General features: G+C 36.6%; 1 protein-coding gene across 1 annotated transcript; it reads left to right on the top strand.

Moving 5' to 3' along the window:
- The first annotated feature begins 13,148 nt into the window (after window positions 1-13,148).
- LOC124181073 (carboxypeptidase N subunit 2-like) lies at window positions 13,149-16,304 on the top strand. Its single transcript, XM_046567257.1, has 2 exons — window positions 13,149-13,293; window positions 15,433-16,304. The coding sequence occupies exons 1-2, from the start codon at window positions 13,171-13,173 to the stop codon at window positions 16,057-16,059; spliced, it is 750 nt and encodes a 249-aa protein (XP_046423213.1). The 5' UTR covers window positions 13,149-13,170; the 3' UTR covers window positions 16,060-16,304.
- Window positions 16,305-16,948: the final 644 nt, after the last annotated feature.

Here is a 16,948-nt window from a genome sequence, read left to right as displayed (position 1 = left end):
ACAACATTACAATGTAATATTACAATGTTTTACAATTTCTTTGCAATACGATACAAAATTACAATCATCATTCTGTCGAGTATAGCTACAATGTAAACAACTGTAAAACATTACAATATTACAATATTACAATGTAATATTAAAGTGTTTTACAATTTTTCTACAATACAATACAAGATTACAATTATCATTCTGTCAAGTACAGCTTATACAAAGTAAACAACTGTACAATATTACAATATTACAATGTAATATAAAAATGTGTTACAATTTTTCTACAATACAATACAAGATTACAATTATCATTCTGTCAAGTACAGCTTATACAAAGTAAACAACTGTACAATATTACAATAATACAATATAATATTACAATATTACACAATTTTTCCACAATACAGTACAAGATTGAAATTATCATTCTGTCAAGTATAGCTACAAGGCAAACAAGTGTACAATATTACAATATTAAATCTTAATATTACAATATTATAACATTGCAATGCAATATATTTTATCGTCCGGTTGCACCGTGATTTATCAGATTTCTGCATCTACGTGATTTCCGTAGACAAATCAGTTCGCGGTAATCAGTTTATCGTTTCCAATTACTTAATAGCATACTGTTTCAAATTTTGTGAAACGAATCGTTCAACTGCTATTGTAAATCGAAATAACCTCGTTATTCATTTCAAAGAATCGATTTTCATTAAATACATTACGCAATAAACATAATCGGTGTGATGCGAACGAATTAATGCACAGGCATTTTGTCATTAATGTTATCTTATCGATAATCAACAATTAGGTATAACGATTAAGAAATGAAATAAACACATCTGCAAATTTGAACCAGAAATACGCAGGATATTATTCTCATGTAACAGCCTCATTGTATTATTGTTTCAATTTAATTCAATCTAGCTCAGAGTTTACGTTTAATTTACTGTAGAAACAACGCTTATATAATCTACAGTACGAAAAAATCCTCTTCGGTATACCTGGAATTGAATTGGAAAATGTATACGTGATATTATTGATTGAAAAACGGTAACTCTGGACTACTTGCATGGTAGAAAAAAAAAAGAAAAAAAAAAACTACTCAGACATCCTGTTAAATAATTCATGTATCACTTAAACCACGTTCTAAAAAGTCCGGTGCAGAATGAGGTGTAAAAGAAGGATTTCGTCGTTTAAAAAAAAAAAAAAAAAAAACACCACACCATCCTATCCCAACAAATGTCACACGACTATCCAAAAGGTAACAGTTTCTACAATGATATTTGTTTTTTTTTTCACGTTTTTTTCGCGAGCAATTCCCTCTCCAAAGGCAGTAAATAATTCCACGACGTTGGATATTTTTAGACGAAGGTCGTTAAACAGGGACGTTGAGGATAATCGAGGAGGTTGTTTAAGGGTTGCGGAATACGCACTGCGGCTCGATCGCGTGCCTTTCAGTCCTGCGTGATGCGAGGTGCGTCGTGCGTCGCTCGACGGCTCTACACGCTTTTCCTATACCCATAGAGTTTATGGCTTTCTGCCGGGAGCACGGCTCCGGATCGCCCACGCTGAACGTACGTAGGTAACCTGAGGTATCCCCGATGCCGGGCGTTACCCGCAAACCATCCAAGAATAACTCATTAATCATCGGTTGTATCGCCAGTCCGATATCCTTCAACATATAGTCGGGGAGCGGATTCCACTGTTAATATCCGCAACTAAGCAGCTATTAACCCTTTGCGGCACGGCGTTTCGCTTTTATTTAATTAATTTTTCAATTGTTTATTCAAGATTTATGATCAATTTTTTAGATATCGCTGTCGTTTTTTTTTTTTTTTTTTTTTTTTTTTTTTTTTTTTTAATTTGCATAATTTGATCTCTGAGATGTAAGTGTTGATGGTTTAAAAGGGATTATGATGATACCGCGAATACAGTGAGCGCTATAAATAAACAAGGTGTCGAGAATTACTGTTTTTACAGAATAAACGTAATTGTGGGAAGGTTACGGGGAGTGGAAAAGTGGAACTCGGTAATCTTAAAACGAATACGACGTGAAAATATCGAAATTCAGAATAGAGGATCCGATATGGCGGACTGAAAATATAAAAATTGATCGTATTCGCTCGCATTAGATCCGTAACTTTGAATTTTGAAAATTTTTCATATCCAACCTCACGCTCGAAATCGGTGACCTCGAAAACTCTTATATACCCAATTTCAAGGAATTTGACTGCAAAGAAGAATGTACGTTTCAGAGAGTTAACAACCTCGAAGTCTCGGTCACATGCTCATCGTTACAATGTTCGCCTTGAATGATTTTCTTCCTTTTTTTTTCTTGATACTTCAATTCTGAATTCTAATTCGGAACGGACACGTTGATTTTAATATGCGTGCAGAAACATGCGGAAGATACGATTGATTTTTTTTAAAGTAAAATTCTTGTCGGAATAAAAATCAGTTTTTTTTTTTTGCACCGGGAATGACTGCCTGAGGCAGAATTAATTTTTTAGTGTCGATGAGTTGTAAAATTTACTTTTTACTTGGACAACGCACCGAGTGAAAATGACAGTCCAGTGCTGATACTTGTTACTTTCAGAATAAAATTTCGTACGAATTTCGAAGCTGAGTGTATGTAACTTTTATAAAGTCTAATTTCAAATAACTGGGCATCGTAATTCAACGATATCAAACGTCAGAAGTTCTAGTTTCGAATGCGAAACTCCGTCATCAATTTTTTCCTCCTTCGAAATAGAATTTTACGAACTTTATTGCGAGTTCTACTTTAATTTGTAACTATGGCTTTTCAAGCATGTATTTTATACTCGGTTAACCTGAATTAGAAATTTATGCTCACATTCATACACAGATCGTTGTACACTGAACCTCAGTTCGAAAAAAAGTTACATCAACTAATTTTCAGTCAGAATGATAATAACCTCTAAGTTTGATAAACTCAGCTCCGCAATGAGTTGTATAAAAGAAAAAAAAGAAAGAAAAATTTGGTACGTGCCGCTATGATTCAATTCACAGTTTTCTCAGCGTGTAAAACAAATCGATCAATTTTGATTGGAAAATGAAAGTTTTGGCAGATTTCTGTAAATTGAACGATGTCAATTCCTCCTGTTTCCTTAAAATGATAGTTGATACCAGATCGTAGCTCTGAGTGCTTAAAGCTCAATTCATTCGGTTTACTAGTAACTCTTCTTAAGACTGGTTGTTGTCGCTGTGCAATGGCTTAACCAGTGGTCGTAGTCTTGAGTAAACGACTCAACTTGAAGGTAAACTTTATTTGGAAAATGGAACAATCGTTCCCGAGCAAAGAATTTCACTTTTATCTCAGAAGAAACGTAGTTACAAAAATATTGCCACCACTTTTTACGTAAGACTGGAAATTACAAAAGTTTTCAGATGTTTGAATTGAAAAAACACAACATTTTCAAATATTTATTTTTAAATATATGGAATTGTCGGTAATTTTTTCCTAACGTGAGAATTATTTTGTCTTTATTCTCACGGTTTTCCATTGTTTTTGTTCTTCACGAAACTCTTTTTCACCAGAGATTAGAAATATCGCACAGAGTTTTATCCGCGTCTGCAGAGTCGATGGATATTTATTATTCTTACTTTATTATTCTATTTTTTTTTTTTTTTTTCATTTCCCTTGACCCAACTATACCTCGATCGGAATATTATTACCATATTCATTTGCGATAGCAAAAAGCTTTCCTTCCTTAATCTACAATCTGATTGATTGTCACTTGTCGCACGCAACGTGCTCGCTCGAAACGGCACCGTTTTATACTCAATTTTTGTTATTAGGAGTATTACTATTATTATTATTGTAACTTTTATTTTTCTCAGATCCTTAAAATCTTTCTCAAGCTTTGAAATAATTACGCCCGCAGCTGATCAAATCTCAATATAATTGCGAGCTTGATAAATCAATACACTAATTTTCGTTTCTGATAAGGCGACGAATGTTGTCGAATTTTTTTTTACCGAAATTGAAAAATGGGAATGTAATTTTGTATATTCTGAAAAATAATCGTTGTACGCGAAACGATAGGGAATTATTTTCTGATAAGCAGAAAGTTGCAACTATTTTATTTGAAATTGACCGTTGTTGATTATATTGGTACGGATGTTATTTCGAGATCATCTCTTACCCGTTGAATAATAAAAATGCTTACGTTCGAAGCCTGTTTCGCCGATTTCGAATGCGTGGAGAAATCTTACTACTTATCCTCGATGTCGCGGCATCGATTGATTTTCTATTCTTAAGTATGAATATCTGTGTCTGAAACGAACTTTCCACATGTCGTACTATCGTTCCGTTTGAATAATAAATCGGGCAAGCTTACTATTTTAAAACTGAAACTGACGTCAATCCTGGCAGACCGAGTCACGTCGCTCTTTGCATCGAAGCTACGTAGGCGGGTACCTGCACTCCTATCGATACTCAACTGCTAACTTGACCGACGTTTTCCCATCGTCCATCCAACGAGCGACCTGGTGAACGAGGTTAAACGGACATCCAGTTATAACCGACGAGCGCGGGAAGGCCGCTCCAGTTTTCCGCGGAATACGCGTTCGCCGTTGGAGAAATTGCCGGCTTATTTCCAACAAGAATTTTAAAACGGAGCGAGAACTCGCAAAAACAGAAAATTACATTGAAATTATTCACCGAGACGCTGCACGACAGGCTTTGGAAATCGTTCATTAATCTGTCCGCTACCGCCGCGAATAATCACTTGACAAAACACGTCGCTGCTGCTTCTGAATATCCATACCGGCACCTTTTTTTTCCTCTCAGATTATTAATGGAATTTTTCTTACCCGGCGTTGATAGCCGCCTTTCGAAACATGCGTAGTAAATGACAAAGCAAAAACCCACTTTAATATCTTGATATCCTCGTAACGCGTATATACGCGTGAATAAGTATTCAAATATTCAAACCTTCGGACGAAGAGCAATGCGCCGCGTAAATCCCTCGTATTATGTATTTTTCAGCAACGCAGTTTCATCGACACTCCCATACGTTACGCGTAAATACATCTTCGGTGTTTCGCATTTTTATTTTCATACTCAACACCTCTCGACTCGTGAGTTCGAGCGGAGCTGACTGTATGGATAACCTGATGTTGAGTTTCTTTTCCGACAGTTAACTTTGACCGCAACGGAAAAGGAAAGACAGGTTCAATTTATTCGATTTCACAGACTGTTATTGCATATAAGGATTCTAATTATACCCCAGATATCCGTAGAAATTAGATTTTTAAGGAGATTGGAGAAAAGCACTTTCGCGTTCTCAAATATCATTCAAACGTTCAGTTGAAACGGTCATTAGCGAGAAAATAACGAAGGACTATAAAACATTCGTATCGGTTACACGACGGCTCAATTACTGTTGTAATCTGGTATTCTAGTGCATTTACGCTTCGTAAAATTTTTCGTCCATTCTAATCCCTTGCAATCTCTTCCAATCATTTTATATTCTTCATGTTATCTTTGTAATTCATTGTAATCACCTGCAATTTCATGTAATTCGTGTAATTAATCACGATCCCTTGCAATTGCACAATATCCTTTACACACTTGTAATGTTTGTAATCACTTGTAATCTTTATAACCCCTTAAAATCTTTTAAATCTTTGTATAATCTATGTGATATTTGAAATCCCAAGTAATCTTTTCTAATCACTTGTTAATTTTCATGCTATATTTGTGATCCATTGCAATAATTTGCGATTCCATGTAAACTTTGAAATTCATGGTGACCCCTTGTAATCACTTTTAATCCTTAAGATCCTGGTAATTTTTCTAATTACGTGTGTTCTTAGCAACCTCTTTTAGTCTTTGCAATATTTTTATGTCCTGTGTAATCTTTGAAATCCCTAGTCATATTTTGTAATCACTTTGTATTCTTTACGTTAGCTTTGTGATCCATTGTAATCGCTTGAAGTTCTCAAGATCCCCGTAATGTTTGCAATCCCTTGTAATCATTGGAATCTCTGTGATATTTCTAATTCATGTAGTCTAGCTGTAATCTTCGTAATCAACGCGTCATTTTTGTCATTATCAAATAGTTATCGACCCCTCGCAAATGAAACTTGATTCGCGGTTCACGCAAAATGAAAATTACCACTCCTACCGTGAATCTCCGAATAGTCGTAACGATTTTGGCGGGGTTGAATCTAGTCAAAGAGAAGAGGACGTTGGTGGATCGGTTGAAAGGTCAAAGGTGGAACAAAGTTCTCCGGTTGTAATTCGATCTGGGCTGGGTCAGGAATAGATGACCGAGTTCGCCAATTAAGGCCACCCGGTATCAATCGGTGAAATATTTTATACCAAACGCGGTGAAATTCGTGCCCGGATTCGGGATATTATAGATCGGTCGGATCTATCCGTCCAGGCGTGACGTTTGAAACAGAGAATCGGTACAGGGTTCTTATTCAATAATTGAAAAGCGTATGCGAGTCACGTCGGCAGATACCTACGCCCTTAAATTATTCACATCAAAGTGCGGATGCAGAGCCATGTATAGTTGATGCAGTTTCACCCTGAGTTTCTTGTCTCTGAGCTGGCGCATGCACGCCGGTATCCAAGTACGCAGGTATTCCTGCCATAGAACTCATACGCAATGCAACGAATGACATAAAAGACTAATGCCACGCAACGTGCCGCACACAATTTATCGATCATCCGAGCAATCCGCATATCGCATTATATAACTCAAGCTCGCATTGGTTCTTTTAATAAATAAACACTCGGCGAGGAATGTTTTGACACAAATGAAGTCTGCGGATACGCAAGCGCGTTAGAAAATTTTCCCTTCGAAAATACTTGAAATCCAAATCATTCTTTATTTTTTTATTCAAATTCAATTTCAACTGAGAAAAGTTTCGTTTTTTACGGTATTGCAGTAGATAGAAAATTCAGTAAAACAGATATCGTTAAACAAATTGCGCGAATATTGTTGGGATTACGAAGAACGAGGTACGCCTAACCATTTTGCGCTATTGCCGATCCTTTTTTGGTAATTGCAACGAAAATCAGTTTGTGAGGTATTAATCGATATCTAACTGATCTATCCTCGATGCTTATTTGATCAAAGGGAAAACACACAAATTTTTACAAAATACATAATTTTCGCCGTAATAGTGATACTGAAAAGAATAATATTCAAACAAATAAGTAGTTGTCAACCTATTTATTCACTTGCTTTTGTTCGTTGTTTTTTTTTTTTTTTTTCATCTTTTTATGATGTTCAAACCAAACTCCCTATGGAAATATCGGTTTTCTTTTGATTAGAAAGCCCTAAATAGAATTTAATTAAACTTCACCCCTGTTTTCCCAGTCGTACCAGATGAAGTGTTTGTATTTCAAACGTTCTGCTGATATTCCAACCTTCTAGGAATCGGGGTTCAGAAGTTTATTAGCAAACGACGCGTAATAGCATTCTCCTGGAAACCCTGCTACAACGTTTGGTTTGGGGCGTTTAGGTTTTTATTAGCATTTCCCCTTGCAACACGGGGACATTTTGTTTGTGTAGGTAGCTCAATTAACGTAAAATAATTATGTGGAAAATTCTCTATATGTTGTTACAACGAATTGCAGTATTTGTCACGAGTTTTGTAAACGGTCATTTGGCGTCAACGTTTTTTCGCATAGTTTGTGAAACAAAGAAAAGGGTTAAAAACTCACGCCTAATAAAGAACGATGTTGTTTTTTCATCCATGGATAAAAGATGTTGTTCTATATTTCCACAATCTTCGCTCAAATCCATTGACGAAATAAGCATTGCCATTCGAAAAATGCAACAATTCGTTTAAAAATTGTCGAAAGACAATGGGTAAAACTGTGAAACCCTCTGAAAACGTTTTAGTCTCGATGGAAACTCAGCAACTTCGCACAAGAATTCACGAAAAAATTATATAATTTTATAATGGGTTATGATTGATATTTTTACACAATTTTATTCAATCAATCACCTCTTTAGATTCTCCTAAATCTTTTCTGACACTTCCCAAATCTTCTCTAGGACATTCAAAAAGCGTTGAATTCTTGCAAACGCCAGAATTACACTCAAAGAAAGCTTGCATCTTACTTTTTCGAATAAATATGTTAAATATTAAATTAATTTTACCATTGGCATTGGTCAGAGTCTTCAAAACCGGATGACACATCGCATCCCGCACAATTTGGTCTCAGTTTTCACGGAGCGGATTGTCCTCGTTGTCTTTTTTTTTTTTTTTTTATACTGCATACTAAATAATTGTCAAGTACATGAAATGGAAATGAAATTTTGTTAAAAATCTATCGCCGCCATTTATTTTGTCAAATTATTCTCACATTGCGAGAAAGCTCCAAATTTTGAAGTAAAAAGAAGAAAAAGAAAAAAAGAAATCAACTCCCGAAACATGTCCAAAACATTTCGAAAGCGTACAAAAAGTTTTTTGTTTACTCAAATAAAGGCATTTTGAGTTAATATTTTAATTTCAAAGCGAACGGGATATCCTGAAAAATCGTTTAACGGTGTGTGATATTTGCGACAAAAACCATGCTCAACTACAAATCAGTTGACTCGTGACAAGTCGAAAGAGATATTCTAATCAGCTTAACAATTTGCTCAGTTTTGAAACATTTCAATGGACTTGCAACAGCTTTGCTTTGAATGCCGTATGTAATACGTACCGCAGTGTCATTCAACCAACAGCGTGACACTATTTATGTGTAGACATTAATTACGAGTAACAGGTTTGACTACAAGGTGTTCTGCGAATACACAGTGTCTGATGATCTTGCTTTTTACTCGTCAAATGTTGACGCAATGAACTCTGCAGGAAACACCAAGAATAGATTATAGTATGCTATACTTATTCTGATTTCTCCTATGGTGATCACTGCGATCACTCGCGTGATCGGAACGAAATCCTGAACATCGAATCGACAAGCTGTCAAAGGGTTTCAATAGACTCCGGTTGACTTCTAACTATTCGATAGGATATCATGAAAAGAGTGATAAATCTGATAAATATTTCACACGGCTTTATCAATTTACAGAGTTTCATAACGTTTTGGAGTATATAACGAAATTGTACTAGATTTTGAATGATTTTGCGAAAGAAGGAAAAAATACCGTACAGATAAAAGCCAAAGTCTAATGAGTTCTATGTTTGGAAAAGCCGTGTCGATTAAGACTAAAATCAATAGACTCAAAGGATTACGAAGCATTCAGACAACAAGTGCCAAATATTTACGCAGGGATTTTAAAAGACTGTATAGAATGTGTTCAATGACTCTCGAATAGTTTGACAAGATGTCAGATATTCCCATTGATTTTAGACGACATTCAAAAGTTTGAAAAGAAACCGCTATGATTAAGATTTTACACGATTTCAAATAATTCTCAGGAACTGCAGTCTGAGGAAAAGTGGAGAAATTTCAGACCATTTCGATGTGAGACCTCAACAGACTTTGCAAAATGTCATAAGATATGTCCAGGATTTCTAAGTGATTCACGTTCTCAGTGCTTGGAAGACGCTTAGCAATATTTGGACGTTGCGTTTTGAAATCCACGTGGTCGTGAAAGTAGATATATATTTATATAAATCGAAAAAAGAAGAAGAGAAACCAGAGTGAGATCGCGCAGCGACCACGTGGTTAGAGCCGGTTGTATTTTACTCGAGGAGATATAAACGTAGGTAGCTGGTTTGTAGTGGAGGAATTCGCAAACGGGAACGTGGCAAACAAACAAGCCGCCTGCTCGAACACAGGCCCAACTCCAACCGGACAACTGTTGCTCCTGCATGCATTATTGCGCCATTACCAGTACACAGTCTGACACCTAAGCTTACACCTATAATTTTCACTTATACGCAACACAAACACAACTCCGGCCACGATGGAGGGTATTAAAAAAATAACGATGCCACTTCGGATATCGTCGCAGAAGCTTTTCACCCCCGCCAAAAAGCTCTTACAACTTATTTCCATGCCAAACTAATTGCTCGTTACAAATCAAGTCTGGGTCGCGCTGAATCAGCGCTTGAATCAATTGCAATCTTCGCTCGATTCGTTTACGAGCCTTTCTAAACACGGAATGTCTTTGAATTGTTTCAAATTCTGTAGAAACTGTGGAAACCATGGCAGTGACATTTTTTTTTCTTTTTTTTTTATACCGTAGTTTGAATCATCCGACGAACTTATCCAGAATTTTCCTTCGCTAATTTTCGAATTTAATTAAAATAAACATCTCATTTAGATAGTCTCCCAATTATCGTAGTCATCTTCACCTCAGATACTCGGAAACCGTTTTTTTTTTTTTTTTATCCTGTGAAATAGTTTTCGAATTTTATGGAATCAATCTGAATTGTATAGATCTTAACAAGCGACCATCCTTCCATTCTGTGTTTTGAACTATCTCTGGCGCTGTGAGCTTGAAAGGAAATCAATCAATTGACAGAATACAATTTGACACACTGAAAGTGAATTTCACTCTCTGTAATTTTTTTTTTTTTTCCCCAACATTTTACAGCTGGAAACTGGTATTTTATTCAAGTAAATAAAAATTTTCCGTCGTTGTTATTTTACTGCGCACAGCTATTGAAGCTGCAGGACCAGTTCCGAATACTTGAAGCATCGTATCACGGGTTAAAATATCTACGCATCGTAAACAGTTTGGGAATGATTTTTTTTATCCTCTTTTTACCCGCCGATGTAAACGTGTTTTCACTCAAATATACGCCGAAGCAGAGTTCATTGACGATTTGACTTTCAGGCCGAAAAATTGTTTACCAATGACCTAAAATGGCACATTATCACATGGATGTGTGCATTAATACAATATTGCGAATTACAAACCGTTGTAGGCTTCTTCAGTATCAATTGAATCAAGAATTTTCACAATTCCGTTTAATCGAGTCGATATTCAGACGGGCAATTGATCGAGTTGTACCCTTGAATCTGACAGAAGCCTGTTTTTTCTTGCGTAAAAAGTGAAAGAAGTTGGCGAAAAGAGACATGATCGTGAAATTCCGATCACCGATTGGGAAGCATCGCTGCTATCCAGAGACGAGCACTTTTCTGCCGCTCTCTAGAAGATGCTCCAGTTCCCACGCATCCGCATGCAAATATGCACCGCGTTTCAGCTTGTAGGCGTAAATTGCATTCACATTTCTCACAAGAAATTATTTCAAACATATTTCACGCAGATTAGTGGCTTTCTTGTCGGAACAAAGCGAGTTCATCAATCAGACATATCAAGGAACTTGGAAAGACTGCGAAGAATAAAGGTTGCAACGTATGCCTGAAAACGGGTTTCGGTGATATCGAAACGAACCGTTTTTTTTTTCTTCTTTTTATTAAAAAAATATGTCGTTTCCTTCACCACATACTATTACATACATTGACTTGAAAACCGCTTCGTTCGTCCGCAATCTTACGTTGTAGAAAACAACACCATTCTCACTTTCTTGAAAATTTTTCACACAGCATATAATTTTTGTTTTCCACAGAAAAATTCCCGTATTTTCTGAGAAAAATGTTTCTACGCCACGAATTCAAGCCTTCTTTCTACAGACATTCGTGCATTTGTTTATTTAATCAATTTCTTTTACTGCTTCTCCATCGCTCGATAAAATAGATAATATCCTCTAAGTTTTTCCATTCATTCGTCTCTCTATACAACCTTATTTTCCTCGCAATCCTCAGCTCTTCGATTACCTGTCAGACTGTCCTTTCTCCACCGAGTCACTGTAATCTATCGATTAAACGGTTCACCATGATTCTCTCTGCTCGCTTCTCGTCCTGTTCAATTAATTACCTGTGACAGTGAATAGTAGCTATAAGAGGCAACAGTGTAGGTAGCGTTTAGGCATCCACTAGAAATGTTTGCGCCGTTAGCGGAGATGGGTAGAGTTCAAATTAGCCATCTGTCCTGACGTGACGCAAGAAACAGGCCGTAGTTGCTATATTTTTTGCGGTACTGTTCACCACCACACAGACCAATTCAATTTTTCATACACGTGGCACGTTGATCTAAGTTGATATAAATTTCAGATTTTTTCATCAAGGCAATTCCAAGATCATCGCACGATTTTTGACGAGAATTGATACGTCAAATATTTCCCGTCAGAAGCATACGCTAAAAAAACGTTTTGGAATAAAAAGAAAAATAATCGGATTCGGCAATTCTTCGTTTCGATCACTTGGGTGTAAATTTCAGATCTTGATATTAACCCGTTTTCAAGAATATCGTGGAAGTTTCCAGGAGGCCAGAGAAACTGACAGAATGATACTTTTTTTATTAACCTGTCTTTCGGGTAAAGGATGTCCGAATAAATAATATACGATGCTGTATTTCTTTGGGCAATATTTCATCGAAGAACCTTTTTGTAACCTTGCGTGAAAGTTTTATTTACGAAAGAAACCACGAAAATTTATTTATAAAAATCTTACAAAGTATGAGTTTTGGTGTTAAAAATTGTAACGGAGCAATAGCTTAGAACTGCTTAATATACGAGCTGTATTGTAATTGTAATTTGAGATTACATTTTTCATTTTTCTTTTAATGTCAGCTGGCGAATCAAGAAAAGAAATTATCATCGACGAAATATTTCGATCATACTTGATGGTATTTCCTGTAATCGAATTACTTTGCAAAGAAACATAAAGTGCTGTAAACAATGCTGATTGTGATTGAAAAAGGTATTAAATCAAGCATTACTTGGTTCAAAACGTGTACGATGATTTTTCATCCGCATAAAGTAAACGATTGTGTGAATTCTAGAACATTTTGAAAACTAGAAGACATGTTCGTTTATTTGTACGACAAAGGGAAAGAAAGAGAATCCTTAAATCAATGCGAAAGATATTCTTTCAAATTAAACGAGCAATGAAAGCTATTGCGACTTCTATACACTGCGAACCACTCAAGATTCGAAAAAATCACAACAGCTGATGATTCAGTCTTAAACAGTGTGCGGGCTGGTCTCTTATATTTTATTTTTGGAAGCCTTGACCATTCTTATTTTTATGTTATGGTCAATATCCGGGAGCGTAAACACGTAGGTGTATTAACGTGACATCGGTTAATACGCGGTCGTAGCTGCCGGTATAAAAGATGGGCTGGATTTCTTCGACTCGTCAGTATCCAAGTGAGCTTTAAGATGCGCATCGAAATTTTTGGGATCGTGCTCGCAGCTTGCGTGGCGTCCTGCCTCGCCAAGTGCCAACGCAAAGAGGGTGATATAGCAGAGTCGTACATATGTGAAGGAATCAGCAGTCTCACGGTAATTATCGCAACGTCTTTTCAAGTATTCACCATCGGGGGTCAGAAATTCATCGAGCCGAATTTTATCCAATAATCTCTCTTTAACGCGAAAAAATACTGCAAGCTCAAGCAGAAATGATGCGGATTTTGATTATTGTAATTAAACTTGAGTTGTCTCTAAGGTCACACTGCACCTTTGCATTCGTATTCTTTTTACAAATAACTCCCAAATTATCTAGAAGAAATTCTTTGGATCATTTTAATTATCAGGTTCAGATGTTTCCTACAATTAACAGTTTTCGGTATACAAATTATTCGCTCAATGAATACAGTAGCCCTTAAAATTATTTTGACAAAGATGGTAATTGAGTTAATTACATGCAAGAATAAACTACAGAAATCAATAATATTATTTGTTGAAACAAATTCGATGTTCTACATAATTGTTAAAAATTAATTCTCGACTATTCGAAAATTAAGTTGAAATAAAGAAAAGTAAGAAAAACGATTAGTAAAAGTAGTAACGAATTTAATATTATCAAAATACTTTTGAGCGCTACTGTATATGATCAATTCGTAAAACTAAGTCTCTTAAATTGAAACTTGCAATATCTGCCACCTCATTGGGTGTCACATGAAAGGTATTGCGTTGAATGTATCATAATTATTAACCATATTATTATTCAATTAAATATTTCAATCATCAGTTGATTATGAGTTTAGATATTGGGTACAATTAATTTTTTCTCAAGCAGTTCGTCTATTATAGTACATATAACGTTATACAGTACAAAATAACACAAAATATCTTCCTGATAACGAATCAAAACGGTTTCGCTTGATGAATTGGAATGGGTTGATCCGTGTTTAGATTTTTATCACAACTATTTAAGATGTTTTTGAAAGAGGGACATAATTGAATAGAATGATCAAGAAAAATGGCAATAATGGTAACGTGAATGTCAATAAGTAACCAGTGAATTTGGCGTAACAATGCGAAACGAAAAGAAGCGCTGGCTGAGAAGATCTGGAGGGAAATAAGCCGATCTGGTGTTCAGGCATTTGTTGAACTGAGTAGACAGGCTGAGATTATTTTCGACATAGTTGTGAACAAAACAAGCCATAACTAATCAATAGCAGGCAAAATGTCCATTATCGAGATGAAAAGGGCGTCATGATAATGTAGAAGGTACAAGATTATTATATGCACTGATAATAATGATCCGAAATGTTATTTTGATCAGAATCAAATTGATTGATTTGAAATCACAACCATAGAAGCAGAGTAATTAAGCTACTGTTGTTCTGTTCCAACACTTTTTTGTTGAGGCAATATACCAGGTATATTTTTAATGGAAAGTCAAATCTGCGTGATTTAAAAATAAGACGTGCAAAACGTAACCTATGAAATGATTACACATCAAAAATTATTGCGTAGAAACGGAGATATCGATTCGAACAACTTTAAAAAATAATTCTAGGACACTCTTTAACTATGATTTTTTAAGGAAAATTACTTATTTTCAGTTAAATGAAATTTTGAATATGAAAAAGAATTCATAGAACCACAAAAAAGATTGGAAAATTTATCAGTCTACTCGAAAAATCGTAATTCTCTGGATTTTGAACATTTTGAGCTGAAAATTAGATGAGTAATTGTTGAGTCACAGATATTTGTGGAAAAAAATATTGAGATACTGAGGGCTGAAAAAAAAGGGATTTATTTGAGAGATCGAGGTTGAATTTTTGGAAAAAGAATGAATAAACCATTTCTACCATATTTCAATATATATTTTGGATAAAATCAGATTATTCTCGTGAGATTTTTTTCATACAAAATTTACGGTGAAGATTCTGTGGGGTCATTTTGACGCTGGTGTGAAGTGTGAGGGTTAAACGACAGTTTTAATACATCTAGCGGACAGGGAATTTAATTTTCTGGCCTAACGTGAGTTTTCATACTTGAAACTTGACCGCCCACAATAAGAAGACTCAAGTATAAAAAAAAACCCATGTCTTTCAAGCACGGTCAGTCGAATGATTACAGACCTCACACGGCTTAAGTTATCCGAGTAATCATTGCAGTTCGAATATATCCGACGCGGGTGGAATAATGAATATTCAAAAGTGAGAAAGAAAAACCTTGTTCTCGTTTTAGGAATTGAACGTCATACCGACCTTAGCTCAGAAGATCACGATACTGAATTCCAAAATCCCATCGCTGCCGGCAGACAGTTTTACGCGATTCTCAGGAACGCTGAATTATCTGAACATAACGCACTCCGAATTGGAAAAAATCGAGGACAACGCTTTCGCAAGATTATCGCTGCTTCGCGAACTGATTCTCGATTACAATCGCATTGCCGAAATAAGGACGGGCTGGATCAAGGACCTGCGAAACCTGAAGGTCCTTCGCGTCTGGCACAATCACATAAAACTAATCGAACCCGAGGTATTCGCTCACCTGCCGAACCTCGAACTCCTCGACATCGCCTACAACCAGATCGACCACTGCACACCGCTGGAGCAACTTGAAAAGCTTGATAACCTCGAGATCTTTTACGTTACCGGAAATCCATGGCCACTCAGGTGCCGACCCCCGGTGGTTTTCCACCTCGAACACAATCACGTTCAGTTCATACACAACTGGGGCAACGATCACATTCTGATAGAGGAATGCTTGGCTCACGAGTTCGGCGCCAAATGGGATGACCAAATCTTGTACAAATGTGTTGCAAATCATCTTGGCAAATTGTCAGTCCCTCCCATCGTTCCCGCTCATTGATAAACCGCCCGGTATCCTGATCGATCAACGTCACATGAGTACCACTTCGGATTGTATTGTTGTAACTGATTGTATACTTCGTAATGTAGTCTTTCTCTTATCCAATGTAATACTATGTCTTACGTAGATCGTACTTCCATGTCTGTACAATAGTTTTGTGAAAATTGTCCTGACACTTGGACCCCATAATTGGGGTAAATAACTGGGAAGGCTCGACTCTGTAATAAACTTCTTGATTCATCAGATTCCTATTTTTTTTTTTTTTTTTGAGCTGCTGACGTCAGTTCAATAGCTTTATGGTATTTTCACAAATCATGACTCAGACGATTTTTTTTTTTTTTTCTGGAACAGTAATCCCTAATATCAGGGGGTCTCCTTCACTCCGACACAGATAAGATGACCAGGTTTGAAAGAAATCGGCGTCTGGTGGACGGTAAAAACAAAGACAAGAAGCCGAGGCTGCGATAGAAGGCGTCGAAAAGAATCGCTCTTATCTGCCACGGAGGGAAACTAAGCCGGTAAAGACTTGATGTACACCGAGAGAGATAGAGAGTGGGTTTCGACCCGCGGGAACCATCGAGCATCCAGCATGTCGTAGCGCAGCAAAGTCCGCGTATACGCCGCACTGTACAGAATGCTCCAGTTCCCACGATGCAGCCGTGCAATACGCCACGTGCAAATACGTGCTGGCGCTCATCCAGACCTTCCATAGATTCGCGTTTTTGCCATCCGCGCGAAGCCATAAGCCAATGGCGGCGTGCTCGCGGATACCGATTTTATCAAGGTCTCATCAGGTTCGGAACCTTCCGAAGTGGTTCCGTAATCTTGACGCGAGTCTAAATGTAGAAACATTCGGTATTCACATTTCGAATCATATTGCGAGTACAGT

Source organism: Neodiprion fabricii, chromosome 4 (genome assembly GCF_021155785.1).
Source record: "Neodiprion fabricii isolate iyNeoFabr1 chromosome 4, iyNeoFabr1.1, whole genome shotgun sequence".
Classification (NCBI taxonomy): Eukaryota; Metazoa; Arthropoda; class Insecta; order Hymenoptera; family Diprionidae; genus Neodiprion; species Neodiprion fabricii.
This window is presented reverse-complemented; position numbering and strand designations above follow the sequence as displayed.